The sequence below is a fragment of the Peromyscus eremicus genome, unplaced genomic scaffold, assembly GCF_949786415.1.
Source record: "Peromyscus eremicus unplaced genomic scaffold, PerEre_H2_v1 PerEre#2#chr22_unloc_1, whole genome shotgun sequence".
Classification (NCBI taxonomy): domain Eukaryota; kingdom Metazoa; phylum Chordata; class Mammalia; order Rodentia; family Cricetidae; genus Peromyscus; species Peromyscus eremicus.
Window position 1 is genome coordinate 10,480,717 of NW_026734286.1, and position 16,884 is coordinate 10,497,600.

General features: G+C 62.2%; 2 protein-coding genes across 6 annotated transcripts; one reads left to right on the forward strand and one right to left on the reverse strand.

The window, feature by feature from the left end:
- Positions 1-704: 704 nt before the first annotated feature.
- Positions 705-13,217, reverse strand: Sppl2b (signal peptide peptidase like 2B). 4 transcript variants are annotated; one of them, XM_059252103.1, is made up of 15 exons: positions 13,098-13,217; positions 7,480-7,599; positions 6,563-6,742; positions 6,200-6,289; positions 5,894-6,033; positions 5,671-5,810; positions 5,422-5,518; positions 4,866-4,982; positions 3,832-3,913; positions 3,566-3,640; positions 3,433-3,495; positions 3,242-3,341; positions 2,884-2,961; positions 2,305-2,465; positions 705-1,387 (listed from the first exon to the last, which is right to left on the reverse strand). In XM_059252103.1, the coding sequence occupies exons 1-15, from the start codon at positions 13,143-13,145 to the stop codon at positions 1,127-1,129; spliced, it is 1,752 nt and encodes a 583-aa protein (XP_059108086.1). In that variant the 5' UTR covers positions 13,146-13,217; the 3' UTR covers positions 705-1,126. The 4 variants fall into 4 exon arrangements, with proteins under 4 accessions (XP_059108086.1, XP_059108085.1, XP_059108088.1 ...); XM_059252102.1 differs by having other exon boundaries at positions 5,671-5,813; XM_059252104.1 differs by having other exon boundaries at positions 1,273-1,387; positions 2,251-2,465; positions 5,671-5,813.
- Positions 13,218-13,248: 31 nt separating this feature from the next.
- On the forward strand, positions 13,249-16,596 carry Lsm7 (LSM7 homolog, U6 small nuclear RNA and mRNA degradation associated). 2 transcript variants are annotated; one of them, XM_059252138.1, is made up of 4 exons: positions 13,249-13,305; positions 14,709-14,799; positions 15,666-15,737; positions 16,339-16,596. In XM_059252138.1, the coding sequence occupies exons 1-4, from the start codon at positions 13,300-13,302 to the stop codon at positions 16,479-16,481; spliced, it is 312 nt and encodes a 103-aa protein (XP_059108121.1). In that variant the 5' UTR covers positions 13,249-13,299; the 3' UTR covers positions 16,482-16,596. The 2 variants fall into 2 exon arrangements, with proteins under 2 accessions (XP_059108121.1, XP_059108120.1); XM_059252137.1 differs by having other exon boundaries at positions 13,251-13,305; positions 14,706-14,799.
- Positions 16,597-16,884: the final 288 nt, after the last annotated feature.

A 16,884-nucleotide genomic window follows, 5' to 3' on the forward strand; every position in this document is an offset into this window, starting at 1 on the left:
GCCTCTGTCAGGACTCAACACCACTGGACAATCACAGCAGGGCACTGTGTCCAGGCCAGACTTCGCAGGACAAGAGGCCGAGATGAGTATGAAAAGCTATTTAATCCCCTGACAACCTAGAGCAGGCCCTCGGGTGGCACTGCCCAGAGCCCTGCGACCAGCTCAGAGATCCTAGTACAAAATGGCTTAAGTTAAGGCGCAGTCCACGTGGCACAAGCAGGTGGCTGGGCCCAGGGCTCCTGTCTGTCCACTCTGGCAGGACAGGGTGCCTAGGGGCCGTCCTCCTCCCTCCCCCCCCAAGCTCTAGGAGGACAGCCCAGCTGCCACTGCCTGTCACCCTTTTCCATGCAAGTGTGAGTGGACACAGGTCCCAGGCTCCCTCACGAGCGCCTCAGTGACATGCAGCGTGTGTGGTGGACTCCCTGCAGGCACATCTGTCGTGGAGTCCAGAGCCCGGCTGGTGAGGTAGAGGACAGATGCCAGGTCCAGAAGCCACTGTTGGGGCAGAGGGCAATGGCCGTGGTGTGGAAGACTTGCAGATCTGAGCTGAGGGCTAGCTGCTGGGGACATGACCCACTCATGCCTGGCCAGTTCCCGCCATGCCGCAGACCGCAGAACCTAGAGCCAGAGCCATTTACTGGCTCGGAGCCGTGACCAGCATCCCCGACTCCCATCTCGGCATGGCCCCTCCTGACGGGGTAAGGACTCCTCCTGTCGACCCTGGGCAGGGTGCCCACATCCAGGTCTCTCATGGCCGCTCCCAACATAGGAACCTGCACGCCAGGGATGCTGCTCCGGCCCGGAGCCCTGTCCTGTGGAAGAAGGCGCGGCCGGCTGGGACTGCGGGGTGAGCGGCGGTGGCGGCAAAGCACCGGAGGCAGCAGCCTCGCGTGGAGCGGGGGACAGGGGGAGCTCACGGCCTGGTGCAAAGCAGAGCTGGGCGCCGAGGCGGGCCGCGGTGGAGAAGAAGCACGAGGCCTCGGGGGCTGAGCACCATGTTAAGGAGGCCACGACACAGGTCTGCTGCCCAGGAGGGGGGCAGCTGTCCCTGTCCCCTGCAGGTCCCAGGTGGCTGGCATCTGTGTGGCATGGAAGGCTGAGGGTCCAGATCTTGTTCCTCCTCTTTCTAGGCCAAAGTCCCTGGCTGCACCACAGGGCTGGGCTGGACCTGCTCCCTATTTGTGGGACTGGATGTGCTGACCGTGGGGTTGTTGTCATCCCTGGCAGGGTCTACAGCTCCTGCCTCCTCAGGCAGGGCTGCCTCCTCAGTGGGCACGGGTTTCTTGGCCAGCTCTTCACTTGGCGGCTGCTGGGGGAGGGGAGCATCTGAGTCCCTCATAGCTACAGGCGTCTCGGTTGGAGCCCATGAAGACTGAGGTACGTCTTTCTGTAGAGAGGAGGAAGCTGTGAGGCTGGGAGAAGTGGGCAGGGGACCCCAATGGGATAGAACCCAACACAAATGCAGGGTGCTTAGAGCAGGCATGACACGCCATTCAGTGCCATCCAGCACCATCCAGCACCAGCACCATCCAGTGCCATCCAGTGCCATCCAGCACCATCCAGCACCAGCACCATCCAGCGCCATCCAGTGCCATCCAGCACCAGCACCATCCAGCGCCATCCAGCACCAGCGCCATCCAGCGCCATCCAGTGCCATCCAGCACCAGCGCCATCCAGCACCAGCGCCATCCAGCGCCATCCAGCACACAGGCTGCAGGAGCCCAGGCCTCCAAGGCCCAGGGTATCAGGTCCTGGGAGCAGGTGTGTGGGACCGCTGCTCCCCCTCTACACCTCTTACCCTTCCCTGATGCTCCTCCAGAGCCCCTAGAGAAAGGCCACTCACTCCTACGGGCAAATCCTCCCCGTGAGAACCAGTAGCCCCAAAGCCCAAGAGGTCTGCAAGCATAAGGCTGGCACCGAGCAGGTCCCTGCCTACCCCAGCAGCTGCCTCTGTGACACCGAGGAAGTCCTGGAACACAGGGCCCACAGGAAGACGCTTCCAAGGAGCAAGGCTACTCTTGGGGAGCTGTGTGTCATCCACTGCCTGGGGCTCAGCCCTCCACTGTACCCTTCACCTCTGGCTGCAACGGGGCCTTTGGGGGAGGGCCTTGGCCATGCAGCAGGAATGTTCACAGCCTCAGGTCACATCCAGTGAATCCCCACAGCGAACCACAAGCCCAAAGTGTGACCTTCCGGAAGCAAGGGACCCGGGCCAGGGGCTCAGTGGGAGCACAGGAGGTTGGACTCAACTTGACCTGGCGGCCTTAGGGGTTATCATCGCGGTCATAGCAAACCGGTATTCACCGCAAAGCCGCTGCCCATCCAGAAGGCACCCAGTTCCCGGCGCCACAGTGCCACGGTGCAGCTGGTCATCAGTGTGCAGGGGACCAGGTAGAGCAGCGCGGGCTGGCCACGCTGCATGAGGACAAGTGCCACGAATGTCACCAGCAGACCCAGGCCATAGGCTGCGGGACAGAGTGAGTGTCAGACCACCTCTCCTGGAGGGGCCACCGTGACCGACGGAGGGGAATGAGGACAAGGATTCAGGCAAGCATGTGCGGCAAGCTGGTAAGATGGGCCTTCCAGAACTGTGGGAGCTGAGGCAGGAGGACTATAAACTCCAGGCCAGCTGAGCAGCATGAAGCTCAGAGAGAGAGCCACAGGGCTGTGCAGGTTGGGGAGGAAGGCAGACGGCCATGGGAGCCTGTGTGGTAAATGCTCCACCAGCCCGGGGAACCTGGGCCAACACAGGCCAGGCACCAGACTACTCATGCCCAGCCCTATGGGTGACATTTAAAACCAGCCTGGGAGTAGTGGCACATGGGATGGGGGCCCTGAGGTAACAGACAAAAGGCAGAGAAGGGCAGCAGCATGGCCACCTACCAATGGTGCAGGCCACGAAGTAGATCCTGGAAGACTGCACCTGGATGTCGAACCTGTGGCAGTAAGCCACCAGCAGCCCTGGGGGGATGCAGAGTCACCACGACTGTGGCATGGCCATGGAGACCAGTGTGGCAGGGTGACCCACAGGGTCCTGCCATGGTGGATGGGGACAGCAAGGATGCACATCACCCCATGCAGCCGTAGGGACACACACACACACACACACGGGCAGGTGTGGCCGTACAGCCATGCACCACCCAGGAGGCCATCTCACTCCCAGACCCTTCCTGGACTCCAGGCATGGGCGCCATGCCCCACAGCCCACCTGCTGGCCCCGCCCCGTGCGCTCAGCCCACACCTGGCACCAAGATGTCTCCAAAGCCCAGGAGTGAGAAGGGTCGGTCACACAGGGAGAGAGGCGAGGTGTTCAGCCTGGGCACCTTCAGCACCATGGGCAGCTGTGGGGAGAGCTGGGCTCAGGCTGGGGGCCCACGCCCATCACCCCTCCGTGGGCTCTCAGCCCACAACCCACATGGCGGAGTGGCGTACCTTCTCGTGGGTGGATGAGTTTGAGGGCCCGGTGGCCACCTCCACCATGATGCTGTTCCCACTCTGCACAAGACAGGCCTGTCAGCCAGGGCGGGGATGGGAATGGGCAGCCGGGAGGGCAGAGAGAACCTACCTTGGTCAGGAAGGGGGTAATGAAGACGAAGAAGACATCGTAGACGAAGAGCACCAGGAGCAGCAGTGTGCAAGCCTGTGGAAGCCAGGGCCTGAGGGGCCGCCCCGCCCAGGGCCACGCCGGGCTGCACCCGTCACCCGTGCCCAGGACTACTGGCCCAACCAGGGCTGCTCCTATGGTCATACCCAACACCCTGGGCCCATGCCTCACCCGGAGCCTCAGACCTCCACCCGGGACTGGGCTGCCGTGCCCATTGGCGGCCTCACCTTGAAAGTGGGCAGGCGGATGGTCTTCAGCATGTACAGGCAGAAGGCGATGCCCAGGATGTCCTGCAGGACCCAGGCCCACCTGGGAGGGGGACACTCAATAACTAGGAGTTCTGCCCCTGCCTCATCCGACACCGGGCAGCCGCCGCGGGCCTGCCACCAAACCGTGAGCTGCACCCACCCTGCCCACAAGGGGCCTCAGACCCCAGAAGCAACGGTGCCACCAAGCCGGGTGGCAGGCCCAGCAGCAGGCCTGTGGACGGGCTCCAAGCAGATGTGCAGCAGGCCAGAGGGACGGCTCCCGTACCAGAACACACAGCTGCGGAATCTGGGAGCCGGGGCTGCCCGGGCCCGGGCTGTGCAGTCAGAGAAAAGGGCAGAAGCAGACTGCTGTGGGAACACGGATCTACTGTTCCTCACCGGCCGGCAGTCGCCATGGAGACGCGAGAGGACAGCAGGGACAGACTAAGTCTGGGTGGGGCTTGACCCATCCCTCATCACATGACCTAAACACTTCCCTGTCCCTTCTCCCAGTCTGTCAGAGCACCAAGCAGTGGGGAAGCCAGAGGTGCCCGGGGAAAGGCTTGGGCTGTGCCAGACGGTGTCAGTGACGACTAGGAGGCAGGTGGGGACAGGCAGGCTGTCCTCTGGGCCACGGCGCCAGGCCTCCGCTTGGGAGTGTGCATGCAGAAGAACCCCGTGGGAATTCAGTGCGGAGAAAACGGGCCTCCCATCACCCTGGGGGCGGACAGCAAGCGGCACCCAGGCATCAGGTCCTGCCTGAGCCCGAGCCAAGACAGTGGGTGACACACAGTGGCGCTGGTCCAGCATGTCCCCTCGCTCTGCCCAGGACCCTTGTCTAGATTCCAATCAGGGCACGGGCTCCACGCCAGGCCTGAATGAAACGGGACACGGGCAGGCGGCAGCCGTGGTGTGCCCTCCAGATGGGCAGCCCCGGGCCAGGCCGGCAGCGGGGGCACCCAAGGACAGCGGTGAGAAGTTGACGGGGTGGCCCGGGACACGGCAGCACTTACTGGTCCTCGTTTCGGAAGATCCCCCACACGATGGTGACAGTGACGCAGAAGAGCGCCAGCAGCAGCGTGCGGACCTGCGGGCGCTTGTGGAAGTATGGCAGGTTGTTGTCGGGGACCCTGGAGGGGAGCACCCGTCAGCGTCCTCCTTCCCACACGTGCCCTTCGCCTCCACATCACCTCCTGCCCCCAAGCAGACGCCCACTGTGGGCCTGTGTCCCCTCCCGACGGGCCAGGCCCTCTGGCTCCAGGATGGCAGCCCCCAAAGGGTCTCTACCCTGTCGCTGCTGGCCTTCAGGCCCAGGGCCCCTCACCTAGCCCATGTGGCTCTGAGCAGCAGTGCTGGTCCACTGGCACCCCGGGGCTGTAGACCCTTCCCAATCCACCCTCCTGGGCGGCCTCACCCCTGCGACCTGAGCCATGCCTGGACAGGAGGGACACAGTGCGTGGGGGCCTGGGCCCCGAGCCACCCCACCCACGTGATGGGCACTCAGGGGCATCTGCGGTCTGTGCCAGCAGGTGGGACAGTGCAGGAGAGGGGCGGGGGGGGGGGGCTCACCTGCACGTGCAGAAGGGCAGCTTGCGCACACAGGGCGCCAGGCAGCTGTAGAGACCGGTGGAGGAGGCCAGGCAGAAGATGCCGATGATCACATAGACTGCAGGGCCGGGCGGACGGGGCAAAGGGACAGCAGGGGCAGGAAAGGTACTAAGTCAAGAGAGCTGGGCGGTGGGCTCGTGGGCGGGGCTCTGGGCAGGGTGGGCGGGGCTCTGGGCAGGGTGGGCGGGCTCTGGCGGGGCTTCAGCGCACCCAGGTGGTCGTAGAAGTAGTACAGCAGCACCAGCATGAAGCAGCACATGACAACAAACACGCAGATCATGACGGGCGTCACGTCCACAGCCTCGTCCTCCTGCTTCTCAGGCCCGTCGTCTCGTTTATGCTTCATGTACCTTCTTGGGAAACACTGGGGTCACCCAGGGCCCAGTTCCCGGCACTCACCCCGCCCTCGGGGCCTGCAGTCAGCAGTACTCACTTCTTCACGTCCCGGCTGCCGGCCCAGTAGCCGCCGAGGGCGACGGTGCCCACGGCCATGACAAAGATGATAACCATGTTGTAGTCCATCACTGGCTCGCTCGGCGCATACAGTGCCACCATCACCGCATGGCCGAAGCGCTGTCCCCAGGAAGAGTGGGCTCAGGGGGTAGGGGCACTATGCCCCAGCTCCGCCCAGGACCCACCCAGAAGCCACAGGACCCCACCTTGAACCAGCCTCAGGACCAAGACCCAGAACCCACAGTACCTGCTCCTAGGACCCACCTTGCCTTTCGCTGGTACCTACCTGGAAGATGTCTTGCAGGTCCCTGTGACTAAGCAGGGCCACAGGGATGCTGATCTCCTCGTACTGTGTCTTGTTGCCTCCCGGAGGGACCTACAGTGCACAGGAGGAACGGGATCATCCCGGCCCTCTGGCGGGCAATGCCAATCCTCCTCCAGGCACCAAGCCCTGGTGCTCACGGGCCCTAAGGAAGGCAGGGCCTAGAGGCTCCTCTGAACCGGCCCAGCACGGTGGCCACGCTAAGGGTCTCCAGATCATGAGCAACGGTCCCTCATGCCTTCACCAACCATTTCAGCGGCCATCTGGAGCCAGGGCTCCCCGACGCTGTCCCACCACCCACAGGCAACAGGGACGCGGGCACCCTACCAGCTTCTCCTTGCTGACAACCAGCAGTGCGCGCGCCCCGCTGCCCTGGGCCAGGCGCACTTTCTCGTAGAAGGTACAGTTGCCCCGGGCCACCAGCGCGACTTGGTTCGTCAGGTCCACAGGAAGGTCCCGGTAGGAACAGAGCTGTGTCGAGCTCAAGTCTCGAAGCTTCAGGAGAGACTGCAGAGGGGGTGGCGTCAGGGCCACCAAGTCCCACAGAAAGAACGGGAGCAGCACACACTAGCTACCCCTACAGGCTTCCACACCAGGACAGCCCGGCCTGCCCTCCCCAGCTGGGGTGGGAGGCTGCTCTGAGCACCCTGTGAGGAGACACACATGTCCACACAACATGCAAAGCTAGGAACCAGTGCACCCAGGACTCACAAAGCCTCATCCACACACACTGGCATATCCTCCAAAGCCTACTAAGTGTCCCGGCCTCAGTCCCGGTCACAGGGCCATGAGCACCACTCAAGGCTGAAAAGGCATACTGACCCACTGTGAGCACGCTGAAACACCTGGAGACTTTGGACCTAGAGGCTGGGGCCATTCACACGCAGCCCACGTGTGCGTTCACACACACACACACACACACACATCCTCAAGTGTCGATGGGAAGGGGTGGAGGGGCTGACTCAGAGGACAGGCACCTCTCTGGGAATAGCATGGGGCATAAGCAGGCATGGGGTGGCTCTGAGGGGTGAGATGGACAGTTGGCCACCTAACAGGCCCGTCTGACCAGGCTCCCCAGCAGGCCTGCCTCCCCACAGCCCTTAGCTTTTACTCCTGAGCAGGAGAACCCAGCCCCAGAGGGATGGCGTCCACCAAGGACTCCAGGCGAGTGGCAGGAGCCTGGCTGCAGGGACGGGCGTCAGCAGCAGACCACAGGCACACGTGGCCTCTAGTGGGCAACTCACCACCTTGCTGAGGTCGTGCGGCAGGTGGGCCCACTGTGGGTTGTAGAGGATGCAATAGTCCCTGCCCCGGGTGCCGCCGCTCTGGGAGACCACTCGCAACACGCCGAACTCACAGGCCACCTGCAATGCCAAGGCAGCGGGGACGTCTCAGAAAGGGTGCCCACGGCCCTGGTCTTGGTGAGGACACCAGTGAGGAAGGCAGACAAGGACAAGGGCACCTTCCTGAGCAAGGCACGGTGGCACAGGCCTGTCATCCCGCACTCGGGAGGCCGAGGCAGAAGGGTAGCCATGAGTTTGAGGCCAGCCTGGGCTACAGAGGCCCTGTCTCAAAGGGTGAGCTCCTCCCTCTGTCCTCCCAACGCTGGCCACGCCCACCAGGTGCAGCCTGTCACAGAACGGTTCTGCGGAAGGGACCTCCGAAGCAGGGAGCTACAGAAGACGGCCCATTCCCCGAGCCAGCTGCGTGGCACCAACACGTCATAGGTGCCCCGCAACCCTCTCCTGGCTCCCATCCGCTTCCCTGGGTTCCCATGACCAGTCCCTGGTGGCTTGCTCCAAGGAAGCCAGGTACCTCTCTGGACAAGAGACGGGGTCCCAGGAGAGAAGCAGTGGCTGCTTGCATGCCCTGGACGGCTGTGGCATTGAGCTGGGGATGCCCCCAAAACCACACTGGAGTTAAGGATATACGCAACCCGTTAGAGCAGTACATGAGGGGTGGGGGGGATCAAAGCAGCCCGCAGCCAGCTGTGTGGCATCTGTTGAAATGCCAGTACTTGCTGAGGCTCAGCTGTCTGTCCAGAAGGCCAGTGCCCTGAGTACGGCCTTAGCCTCCCTGTCGGCTCAGGCTGGCAGGAGTCGGGGAAGGGAGGCAGACATGGAGGTGCAGGCTGGCTGCCCCAGTGCTAATGAGCGCTTCCTGGGCTCCAAAGACTTGAACCCGTGGGAAGAAGCAGACAGTGGAGGGGCGGGGCTCGGAAAGATGAGTGACAACATCCCAGCCCGCCCTTAACAGGAGCACAAGGGGCTAGATGGTGCACAACACGTCCTAATCCCAGCACTCGAGGTTGGGACCTGTGAGTTAGAGGCCAGCTAGGTCTACAGAGGTAATTCCACCATGGGGCCTGAGTGGGAAGAGCCACGCAAGCCGGCTCAGGCCAGCCCGGCAGCCCCACAGCTGTGGGCCAAGAATGAAGAGGCGGAGGGCTACACGGCATGTCCCTGTCCACGCTGCTGCGTCCAGCCTTTCCCTGCCGAGGGAAGCGTCGCCACAGTGCTGAGCTTGGACCTGGCCAGTGTTTCCCTTTGGACATCCTTCTAGCCACCCAAGAGCAGCTGGAGACAGTGTGACTTACTGCCCAGCCTCCACAAAGTTTCAGGACCCGAGTTCCAGCCCTGGGACCCACAGGGTAGGAGAGAAGACTCCCACAAGTTGTCACAGCACGTACATCTAAGCACACACAGATTCAAACGCAAAATGCATGTTTAAAAAAATGTAGTTTCATTACATAACGCTAAGCCTTGAGAGTCTTACGGAGCCCCACAGATGTGCAAAAAACGCCAACAATGTGTACTGCTGCCACTGTGGCTGCTTTTGCCCCACAGCAGGCCCCTGATGCCAGAGACATCACACACTGGCTGCTCAAGACAGAGAAATCAGGCTGGGCCCGAGCTGGCAGGCCACCCCGAGACTAGGATGACAGGCCCTGTGTGCCACACCGCAACAGCTCACAGGGGATGTACCGCTGACGCAGAAGTGACATGCTGTTCCAAGTGTGACCAATGACTTCAGGTTGGCCATAAGGCCTGCCTACAACTCACGTGTGTTGTGAGCCAGGCCAAAGGCTTTCGCTGGGGAGATCACAGTCCGCAGCAGGAACACAGATGCTATTGTTGGCAGAGTCTCGTGTAGCCCAGGCTGGTAATCGACTCTTTGTAACTGAGGATGACCCTGAACTTGTGATCTGCGTGCTGGGATGACAGGCACACACCTGGTTTTGTGGTGCCAGGGATGGAATCCAGGGCTTCGTCCACGCTACAGTTTTGATGAACGTTTGTGATGTGCCTGTCAGGATGCCCTCTACACATCTGTGTTTACGTCTAAGGATCATGGCCGCTGCTGGCCCGTTCAGTCAGAGGGAAACCACCCAGCTCCTGAGAGCTGACTAGAGCCGTGGCACAGTGGGCCAAGGTCAACCTTCATCAAGGCTCAGGGCGTGTCGCAGAGGAGGAAGGACTGGGGCGGGGAAGGGGGAGGGTCTAAGGCTTGGAACTCTACCATAACTTTCCTAAATTCAGAAAGCTGTAAGCGCATAAGACCGGTTGCCGAGGACACACACAGTACTTGCTGGGGGGAGTCAGTCCAGTGCCCGCCAGGCCTGTCAGGAACCAGCTTTTCAGTGACGAGCCACTCACACTCCGGTGAGGACTCCCCATGAGTCCACTGCTTCCTTAAGCCCCACCTGGGCGGAGCCACTCCAGTCCCGTGGGTGACCTATCCAGGGCACACAGACTCTGTTTACGACTCCCCAGAAGTCACTCTGGGCTCTAGGAGCTCACCCCTCCTGGCTGCAAACTCCTCAGGGAAAGACCTGAGGACCTGCCGTGGGAACAGGATGGACACCAACCTTGGATATCAACTTACAGCCAGCAGACCGGCAGGGTCCCCACCAGGACGCCTGGGTCTCACACAGACCGGGCTTGTCCTTTTTAGAGATGGGGCCCCAACTCCCTGGAAGGGACTCTGGTCATCTCAAGGTAGCAGCACGGAGGACCCCGGTTGCCCCGGCCCCTGTGACTCTCAGAGACACTGACCACACAGTGAAAGCCACTTGGCCCCGGTTTTCAAACTACCACCACCACCACCACCACCACCACCACCACCACCACCACAGGGACCCACTGTCAACTCCAGCACCGACCGCCCAGCCGCGGTCCCCAGAATATTCTCCCCACCTCTCCAGGCTGCTGGGCGTCCCAGGAAGGCCCTGAGTCCCCAGCTCAGGGGAGGGAGGGGCAGAAGGCAGCAGAGACCACAGGGCTCAGAGCACCCCAACCCCTCCTGCCTGCCGTCTGGGTTTATAGGTTGTATTGGCACACAGTAAGTCCACTCCTGTGGGAGCGCCCACGGTTCCTTCCCGTCCCAGCATCAGGGCAGCTGTGATACGGGCCAGCAGAGCCCTGCTCTGTGGGCCGGGGCCGGGGCTCTCTGTGAAAAGTGGCTTTTGTGTGAAACGGAAATCGATAGAACTGCCTCTCTTCACAGCGCTCATTTACAAGCACAAAGGCGCATTCATGGTCGCCCACCCCACAGGGCACACGGCAGCTTTCTACTCCCTCACCACAGGGACAGCACAATGGCACTCTGAACAGGTCAGGCTCTTCCAAGAACCAGTACCCAAGGCTCCGTGATCTGGCCACACTTGGGAGAACCGAGAACGGACGCCCCCCACCCCCACCCCCGGCAGCAAGCTTACTTAGACGCATCTGGGCACCACGAGCCCCCAACACCACCTCAGAGTGGTGGGGAACCAAGAGGACACAAAGGGGAGCCGGCGGTGGGGGCCTCGGGGGCACCAGACGGGGAGCTGGGCGGTGGGGGCCTCGGGGGCACCAGACGGGGAGCTGGGCGGTGGGGGCCTCGGGGGCACCAGATGGGGAGCCGGGTGGTGGGGGCCTCGGGGGCACCAGACGGGGAGCCGGGCGGTGGGGGCCTCGGGGGCACCAGACGGGGAGCCGGGCGGTGGGGGCCTCGGGGGCACCAAGGCATGGTGCCAAGTAGTCCCACTGCACGCTCCTCTCCCGGTAACGGGGAGAGAGGTATAGCTGGGGACATCCGGTCTCTTAGCCAGGGTCACAAAGTGGCAGTGGGTCCAGGACTGCCACCAAGGCCCTCCCACTCTGAGCTAGCCTCACTACTGGGCACTTGGACCAGCTGTGACCCAGCCAAGAATGCCGCCCCTGCCTGTTCCCCACCAGATTTGGGAAAGACAGGGACAGCTGCTCACAAGCAGGATAAGGTCCCGGTGATGCCCATCGCCTGCCCAGGTGAAGCCCCCCGGCACCCAGCTTCACCGCCAGCCAGGACCCAGGCCCTTCTGCTCCACCGTCTCCAACCCTGAGGAGGGGCACTCCCCACTGCAGGGAACCACCACAGGTATCAACTCCAGTCATCGTGTGCTCATCCCCGGGGAAATGCCATCTCTCACATCCTTCTTCTCCTATCCTTGGCAAACTCCTATTCATCCTTCAGAACCTCCCAGTGTCACTGCCCCTGAAAAGCCCTCCATCCGGTAAAATAGACCAGTAAGAAAGGCACAGGCCGGCCAGGGCAGGACCGGTCGAGACTAGATGACCAGGGGTATTCTGAAGTCAAAAGACAGGGGGAACACAGAACAGCCTCGGTGGACATCACCTGCCCAGTGAGGGCGCGTCCCGATTCAGGCCCGTGGCCCAGGACACATGACGCAGAGCCCCCGGACTGCTGGCAGGATGCTGCAGGCCCTGACACACTTTCAAAAGCTCACGTCCGGCCAAGAGCAGGCTGTGAGGGTAAAAGCGGCCCAGGGGAGATGTGGGCCGCACGGTGGAGCGGCTGGGAACCACAGCCTGGAGCGGCTGGGAACCACTGCCTGGGAATGCCTTAACTTCAACCCAGGAGGTGCATGCCAGCCAGCCATGCCAGCGCCGGGGAGGCTGAGGCAGTAACAAGCTCAGCTAGCCTAGGCTATAAAGGGAAACCCTGTGCAAAACTTTGTAATCTCCAAAAAAAAAAAAAAAAAAAAAAAAAAAAAAAAAAGTGCACTCACGATAGTAGCACAGGCTGCCCTGCGAGCCGTCCCCGGTAGAACCCAGCAAGCGCCCCGTGTGCCCGAGGCTGCAGCCCTCCAGGATCCACCGCAGAAACAAACCAAAAGGAATCTAACAACTAAGCCGGGTGTGGGGATGCAGGCCTGTCATCCCAGCGCTTGAGGTACTGAGGCAGGAGGTCTGCTGTGAGTTCCAGGCTAGCCAGAGCCTCACAGGGCATACAGAACCAGCCTGGGCACAGGGCAAAGTCAGAGACCTGCCTGGGCTGCAGAGCAAGCTGGTGGCCAGCCTGGGCTGCGGAGCGAGCTGGAGGCCAGCCTGGGCTGCAGAGCGAGCTGGTGGCCAGCGTGCGTTAGAGTGAGTTCAAGACTAGCCTGGGCTACACTGCGAGTTCAAGGCCAGCATGCGATCGTACCTCCGAAAGCAAAGCACACCCAAAGCCAACCTCCTGCCTGGGTACCAGGTCGGGGCGCATCCCGCGCACACCCAGTTTTGCACTGACCCAGAAGTGGGGACCCCCCTCCAGCCCAAGGTCACGGGGCAGAAGCCGGAGCGCAGGGCTGCAAGCATCTGGGGGGCTGCGCTGGACGCCCCCGGGGGAGGAGCGCGGGGACTCGCTTCATTCTGCAGAAGGGGAAACTGAGGCCGGCCGGCAGGGGCGGCGGCAGCAGCAGCAGCGGTTGGGGCCCCAGGGCGGGTTAAGCCCGGCCGGAAGTCTGCGGGGGCCGGAGAGAGCGAGGGGACGACAGCAAGGTCATGGCCCCGGCCACGAGAGGGGCGGCCGGGACGCCCCGCCCCGCCGAGGTCCTCACCTGGGCCGCGAGCAGCAGCAGGGCCGCGGCCAGCCGCGCCGCCGCCATGTCAGCCGGTCCCACCGCAGCTCCCGGCCGAAGGTTTCCCGGCAACGCCTTCGGGAGCCGCGACGCGCAGGCGCCAAGCCTGCGCGTGCGCGGACGGCCCCCTCGCGGGAAGGGGGCGGAGTGGCGCCTGCGCAGAGCGGCGCGCGGCGGCAAGATGGCGGTGAGCACTGCTGGGTCGCGGGGAGAGCGGGGCCGCAGGCACGAGGGACTGTGGGAGCGAGAACCGAGGAGCAAAGAGAGGGTGCCGGACGCCCCAAGACGGATAGGGAGACAGGGACGCAGAGGAACTGGGATCACGTGGGACTGAAGACCGGGCGACATGGGGATTCAGACGGGGGATGTGGGGATGCAGACGGTTGACATGGGATGCAGACGGGGGACGTGGGGATGCAGACGGGGGACGTGGGGATGCAGACGGGGGACGTGGGGATGCTGACGGGGGACATGGGATGCAGACGGGGGACGTGGGGATGCAGACGGTTGACATGGGATGCAGACGGGGGACGTGGGGATGCAGACGGGGGACGTGGGGATGCAGACGGTTGACATGGGATGCAGACGGGGGACGTGGGGATGCAGACGGGGGACATGGGATGGAGACGGGGGACATGGGGTGCAGACGGGGGACGTGGGGTGCAGACGGGGGACGTGGGGATGCAGACGGTTGACATGGGATGCAGACGGGGGACGTGGGGATGCAGACAGGGGACATGGGATGGAGACGGGGGACATGGGGTGCAGACGGGGGACATGGGGTGCAGACGGGGGACATGGGGTGCAGACGGGGGACATTGGGTGCAGACGGGGGACATGGGGTGCAGACGGGGGACGTGGGGATGCAGACGGGGGACGTGGGGATGCTGACGGGGGACGTGGGGGGGACATGGGGTGCAGACGGGGGATGTGGGGGGGACATGGGATGCAGACGGGGGACGTGGGGATGCAGACGGTTGACATGGGATGCAGACGGGGGACATGGGGTGCAGACGGGGGACATGGGATGCTGACGGGGGACGTGGGGATGCAGACGGGGGACATGGGGGGGACATGGGATGCAGACGGGGGACATGGGGTGCTGACGGGGGACGTGGGGATGCAGACGGGGGACATGGGGGGGACATGGGATGCAGACGGGGGACATGGGGTGCTGACGGGGGACGTGGGGATGCAGACGGGGGACATGGGATGCTGACGGGGGACGTGGGGGGGACATGGGATGCAGACGGGGACATGGGGGGGACATGGGATGCAGATGGGGGACGTGGGATGCTGACGGGGGACATGGGATGCTGACGGGGGACGTAGGGATGCAGACGGGGGACATGGGATGCTGACGGGGGACATGGGATGCAGACGGGGGACATGGGATGCAGACGGGGGACATGGGGATAGAGACAGAGATGCAGATTCAAGGAGGTAGAATTCAGTTAGGGAGGCATGGGAGGTGGAAAGGGTGCAGATGGGGCTATGGTATGGTAGAAAGGAGTCACTGGGTGCCAGGTCCAGGCAACAGGGATATAGGAAGACGGGGCCTCACTCCTCAGCTCCACCACTCTCCAGCAGGACAAAGAGAAGAAGAAGAAAGAGAGCATCTTGGACCTGTCTAAGTACATTGACAAGACCATCCGAGTGAAATTCCAGGGTGGCCGGGAAGGTGAGTGCTCCCTAAGACAGAATCAGGGTCGCGGCGAGCGTGGGAAGCCACACAGGGCAGGCATTTTAACTTTTAACAAGGCAAAGCTTGGGCCGTGCCGTAACATTGAGAAGTACCAGTAGGCCCCATTGTGGATGGGGAAACTGAGTCCCAGGGAAAGAGAGCCAGGTGGGGTAGCACCTAGACCATTATTGGTAGATCCTGAAGGAAGAGGGCCAGAAGGCTGGGAGGACAGAGGAGGAGGGAACGGGAAAGATGGAAGGAAGGAGTCCCCTCAAGAGCCTGGAGGCAGAAGTCACCCAGGGGGTCTCCCAGGCCAGTCTGAGCTATGTCGCAAGACCCTGTCTCCAAAACCCAGCCAGGGCTGAGGCTATAACTCAGTAGGCAGAGCGCTGGTTTAGCGTGCATGAAGCCTTGGGTTTCATTCCCAGCACCATGTAAACCAGGCGTGGTTGTACAAGCCTGCTGTTCCAACACTAGGGAGGTAAAGGCAGGATTGGGGAGTTCGGGATTATTTTCTGGCCTCCTAGTGAGTCTGAGGTCAGCCTGGGCAAATGAGACCCTCTCAGGACCAAAAAAAAAAAAAAAAAAAAGCTATTTTGTGTTACATGGAAACTGCAGAATTCAGTTTGGGGGAGCATAACGTTTTATTAACACTTGGCCCACCATGAACTCACTATCTGTGGCCCCTTCCACACTGGAAAGAAGAGGGTTGGAGTCACAGTGACCAGGCCACCACATAGGGACACACCTCCCTATGAGTTCTGTAGTGGCAGCTGTCCCCGATCTGTCCCCATGCCTGGGTCTGCAGCAGGAGGACAGTGACATCATCCTCCCCCATCTCTCTCCTCCCCATATTCCTCAAGCCAGCGGGATCCTGAAGGGGTTTGACCCCCTGCTCAACCTGGTGCTGGACGGGACCATCGAGTACATGCGAGGTGAGCTGGCTGTGGTTGTGGGGTGCCACCAGGCCCTGTTCCTGCTCCACACCTGTGGGGTCACATTGTGGCAGGTGGTGACGTAGGGGGCAGGCAGGGGTGCAGGACTGTCCCTGACTGCCAGAAAGGTGACGAGCCTGCTCTGATGGCCCCAGGCTTGAGACTTGCAGCCCATTCCCCTCAGCCCTCCTGGGGACACCAGGACACCGACCTCTGTCTTGAATGTCTGCCTGTGTCGGTGGTTCTGGGCCCATAGGATCTCAGCTCATTCCAGAATAATGCCCGTAACACCCACAGAGCATCCCCTCCCAGTACCCATGACAATTACCTCCTAATCGCTCTCCATTTCCACCTCCTGTCCACCCTCTCTGGGGCCTCTGCTTCCCCCGCAGACCACCCCTTGGTGTTTATGGGCATCTGCCCTTTAGGGTTCTTGTAGAATCCAGGTATCCGTGTCCACAGTCAGCTCTGAGACCCGAGTGCCGGGGTCTGCCCGTCCCCAAAAGAGCTTCAGGAGACGGGACAGCCCCCATGAGGTCCTGGTTGTGGAACGCTGGGTGAAAGGACATGTCTTCAGTTCCTCTTGTCTGTCAACCCCCAGACCCCGATGACCAGTACAAGCTGACGGAGGACACGCGGCAGCTGGGGCTTGTGGTCTGCCGCGGCACCTCCGTGGTGCTCATCTGCCCGCAGGACGGCATGGAGGCCATCCCCAACCCCTTTGTACAGCAGCAGGAAGCTTAGGTGGAGCGCCACCTGCCCCCGGGGACTCCCTCCTGGGGAACTTCTGTGTGGTGTTTTGGTTTCTGTTTCTGTTTTGTTTCGTTTTTTTAATAAAATTGCCCACTTGAGCATCCAAGTCTCCTTCCCTACCCCTTCTGCTTCGTCACTTTGGTCTTCTGAGAAGCAGGTGTGGGGTGGAGGCCTGGCTTGGACGCCGTGGTGCACGGGACTAGCAGAGGGACCAGAGAGGCCTGGGCACCTGAGGTCACCTCAGCCCAGCCTCACCTCACAGCCTCTCTCTCCTGCTGGGCTGTGGCAAGAGGACAACATCTGGGCCCTGTCCAGCGTCCCCCACACGCTGTCCTCCTCATCAGCTGTCTCCAGTGCGTCGTTCTGTCCGTCCAGGGAGCCAAGAGGACCTGGC